Source organism: Cottoperca gobio, chromosome 16 (assembly GCF_900634415.1).
Source record: "Cottoperca gobio chromosome 16, fCotGob3.1, whole genome shotgun sequence".
Lineage (NCBI taxonomy): Eukaryota > Metazoa > Chordata > Actinopteri > Perciformes > Bovichtidae > Cottoperca > Cottoperca gobio.
Window position 1 is genome coordinate 2,390,766 of NC_041370.1, and position 4,143 is coordinate 2,394,908.

At 40.8% G+C, this 4,143-nt stretch overlaps 1 protein-coding gene across 1 annotated transcript; it reads right to left on the bottom strand.

The window, feature by feature from the left end:
- Positions 1-67: 67 nt before the first annotated feature.
- Positions 68-3,876, bottom strand: elp6 (elongator acetyltransferase complex subunit 6). The gene is made up of 7 exons (XM_029451967.1): positions 3,568-3,876; positions 3,320-3,398; positions 3,165-3,235; positions 2,204-2,328; positions 1,565-1,769; positions 1,150-1,311; positions 68-759 (listed from the first exon to the last, which is right to left on the bottom strand). Exons 1-7 carry the CDS (start codon positions 3,619-3,621, stop codon positions 634-636), a joined length of 822 nt encoding a protein of 273 aa, XP_029307827.1. The 5' UTR covers positions 3,622-3,876; the 3' UTR covers positions 68-633.
- Between the last annotated feature and the right edge of the window lie 267 nt (positions 3,877-4,143).

Sequence of the window (4,143 nt, forward strand, 5' to 3'; positions counted from 1 at the left end):
TGCAGCGTGCACCGCGGGGGCAGGGCGACCTCTAGTGTGCACACACGGACAATGACAACACTTCCCACAGTTTTGTTAGATTTTATTCAACCAAAATCCACTCAGTGGTAGATTCTGGGTGGAAACAAGGGGCGAATTATTGTGACAATGGGCCCCTGGGCACAGACATGCAGAAGGCCCCCACCAGCTCTCCTACATAGGAGCAAGTCCTCTTTGTGTTGTTGTTTTGTGCACATCTCTGTGGTTTGTGTCCCTTTTGAGGTCATTTTTTGTCCCTGTATAGTTGTTTTCCCGCAGATCAGCCTGACAATCAGTCTGAATTCTTATTTTGTTTTTACTTTGCTTATTAAAATAGCTGGAAAAAAAAAGAAGTAGGCATTGATTCAGAGGTCTGGGACCAGGCTATCACCTGGCAGTATCACAGTGTCCTTCCTCCAGACAGTCTGGGTACCAGGCTGGGTCCTTGACCATCCAAATGTAAAAAGCTTGGCTATGGTTGGTAAACTTGTCTAGTTCACCTACCACTTTGGTAGCTTAACACCCAATATTTGTATTTTCTGGTCATATTAAAATATAAACAGTCAGTTGTCACATGTGAAAGAGACAAAAGGCAAACGGGGATGTTGAAAGGGACTAGAGAACAGCGCTGGATGTCCCGGGAGCAAAGAAGGAGGCTCCTTTATCATGGACCTTGTACTGAAAGAGTTTCTTCTGTGTGTACTGCCCATCAGCTTGTCTCCTCCTCCAACACACTTCCACCTGAAAACAAAGAACACTATTGGTTAACTTACATTTTTATTGCAGGCATCGCCGCTCCTCAAGGAGGGCTGAAATGATTAGTTAATTAATAGTTGAGGCATTAAAAAATTAATCTGCAACAAATTTGATAATTGATTGATCATTTAAGTTTCATCTTTAAGCAAAAATGCCAAAAATATTTGTAGTTTTGATTATTGGGTGGACAAAAGAAGCACTTTTAATACGTCAACTTGGACTTTTTTCCGCACAATTTTCAGATATTTGGTTAACCAAAGGATTAATTGAGAGAATAATTGGCAGATTAAACAATAATGAAAATAATCTTAGCAGCACTATCCTCATCTGTATGCAGTATACCTGTAAGCACATGTATTTTTAATACGCACTCACCTGCCCATGTATGTCCCTGCAGTATCCAGTGGGGAGACCCTGTACATGAAGAAGGAGGCTACACTGGTGGGTCAGGCCCTTCAGAAGTCTCTCTGAGCCTTCATCATCTTCCTCGTCCTCCTCTCCGTCCCCATCACAGCGGGCCAGCATCACCACATTGCCCTGCAGTCACAGTTATGGTGCTAAGACATCAAACCACAACCAGCTGACACCTGGCTGTAACGACAAACCTCCCGTAAAACATCTCAAATGCATCATCAGCTGCAACAATTTGTTCGATCGAGAGAAACATTTAAGTAATTGTTCATGCAATATGGAAGAAAATGCCTCTCAAATATGGAGAACTTCTGCTTTTCTCTGTTTTATATCAATCGATAATGAAAGTAATTGTTATTTGCAGCCTTAAGGATCTGACCTGAAGCTCGGAGCAGACGGTGGCTCGGCAGTAGTGGCTGAAGTCCAGCACGGCTCCCACGCTCACCCCCAGACTCAGCAGCACACTGAGGTCATCCACCAGCAGCACCGGGGGTCCCCACTCCTCGGCCCCATCTGCCGCACCAGAACCGGTCACGCTGGACCGGACAAACTCGTACAGACTCTTCAGGCCAACAGCAGGATCCCTGAAGACGAGAGAAGTGTCACTCTGGAACCTCTGTGTTGTTATTACAGGGTTCCTACAAACGTCTTGAAATATGCGGAACATTTATATCATTTTACATCTTGATATATTTTGGAAAGCAGAAAGTGTTTCTGGTTATCCAGATAGAACAACTCAAGAGGTTTTCCTGCTTTTCTACTGAATATTTTGGGGGTTTTGGACTGAAAAAAAAAAGGCATTTAAAGAAATCAACTTGGACTTTGAGAAAAAACTAATTATTAATTAATTAATTAATCTAGAAAGAAATCTGCAGATTTATCAATAATGACAATAATCGCAGCCCTTGTTATAAATAAACAGCGATGACATATGACGATAAAATATATAAAACATCTGTACAGGTAAGAAAACAAAGTGGCACACACGTAACAATAAAAAGAGATTGTTTGTTTGAACCTGAGAAAGTCCATGGCTGGACTTCCTGTCTCGGCTTTTTGAGGAATCAAAACGGACAGCGACTCGTTCAGTCCCTCTAAGAAAACCAGCTGACCTTTTTCCTTTGCTTGTGTGAGGCTCACACCCTGAGGACACACACAGATACGCACACGCTTGAGATATCACCATTAAAGATTATGTTAGCTCCTCAATGAACCTGCGTCCCAATCAATATGCATTAAAAAACATTAACTTCAAAAGATTGAGGTTAACAAAAACATGCCATGAGGGAGGAGCTAGCATTACAGATACACACACATTCAGTGTGTGTATACATAAAACTAAAAGCCAACATTGACTGAATATATAATGCGAGACAAATTGTTGTAACAAACATTATTTTTATTATTATTTATTTTTTTAGGGCTTTTTATCCAGTGCTTATCGGAAGCAAGCAACCCATAATGACACACACTTTAATATTACTTCCATATTAAAGTGTGTTTTTAAAAAGAGGCGACAGACATGATGGATTCAGTTGAATGAGTGCAAAATAAACTCATCAATATTAGACTGACTACGATGTAAAATGTTAACTTGTCATGCCATGAGATCTTCAAATCAAAGTGGAGGACACAGTAGGTTTCTAATGAGTGTGTTTGGGAACATCTGTTACGGTGAACAACCAAATTGTCTGTACTCACAAATAAATTACGTGACAGACCAACATAGTCACACTACCAGGCAAGCTACTAGAGGATGCAGATCTGTGCTGAACAACTACGATGGAAAATAATTGATGTGTGTTGATAGTTGTTGTTTTTTACTGGACTTTCATTTAGATTTGTGTTATGAGTCATTTTTTATTTGTTTTGTTTTGTTGTGTGTGGACCCCAAGATAGTAGCTGCTACCTCCATATAAAAAAGATGATCCTTGTACAGTGTAAATGAGAGCACAATGATCACAGCAGTGCAGACTCACCAGTCTCTGGTTGATTGCACTGTAATGATTGAAGGACTGCACCAGACCCAGAAACCACACTTTGCAGCGTGCTGGAAAAAGAGGGGGACATCAGCTGTGGTTCAAACTGTATCACACATGTTGATAATAATTTACACAGACAGGTGATAACTCACCTCGTAGGTACAAAGAGAGGAAGTGGTGAATGAGGAAAGAGGCATCACTCTGTCTGTCTGAAAGCAACACAAATTCTCCCTGTTCAATAAGAGAACAAACACTTTAGATGTGGATGCTGTATCATCAACGTTAGCATGAACTCACACATACTAACGTTAGCATGGAAGACAGTGTGTTACATCTTAATAAAGCTAAATGCAATGTGCATATTACGATGCCAGATACAGTACACATGTTAAATCCTCACCTGTGTGAAGGTGTCGGGAGTGGTGTTCAAGATACTGTTGAGCTCTGTAAACATTGCTAACTATGTGTACTAGCTAACCTAACTGTAAATAATACAAATTAAACGGTTTGCGAGCGAGCTAAATAACGTTACAATAAAAGGAACAGTTATCAGAAATACATCTCAAAATGTGTCTTGTAATTGTATAGGCTAAAAAGTAACGTCATAGATTCAACTTTACTCCATAATTAGACTGCTTTCCTCTCAATTAGCTGCTGTGCTAACGTCAAGTAGCATGCTACCAAAGAGGAGTAAAACAACACAGGAGGTCTCACTCTGCGTCTGTCGGAAAAGCCTTTTGGACCGCGGAGAAACCGTTACTAACGTCTTACTGCTGCCTACAAATCTGACGTTACGTCATTTATTTTCGCGGGGTTTCTTAATTGTAGTCAACACAAAAACATAATCTCACATTTTGAGACTGAATTGTTCGTTTTCATGCGTGTTTGTTTGTGGAAAATCAGCCACCTCGGGTCTGTGAATGGTCTCCATGGTGACAGCGTTGTACAGCCATTCAATAGACGATCTTTGCTTTGC

What these genes read in the sequence shown, in the direction of transcription:
- elp6 (XM_029451967.1), bottom strand. Translation starts at nt 3,621, where the DNA reads ATGTTTACAGAGCTCAACAGTATCTTGAACACCACTCCCGACACCTTC. An exon ending in CTCCCGACACCTTCACACAG is followed by an intron (nt 3,399 to 3,567) that starts GTGAGGATTTAA and finishes CTTATTGAACAG; the next exon opens with GGAGAATTTGTGTTGCTTTC. An exon ending in CCTCTCTTTGTACCTACGAG is followed by an intron (nt 3,236 to 3,319) that starts GTGAGTTATCAC and finishes CTCTTTTTCCAG; the next exon opens with CACGCTGCAAAGTGTGGTTT.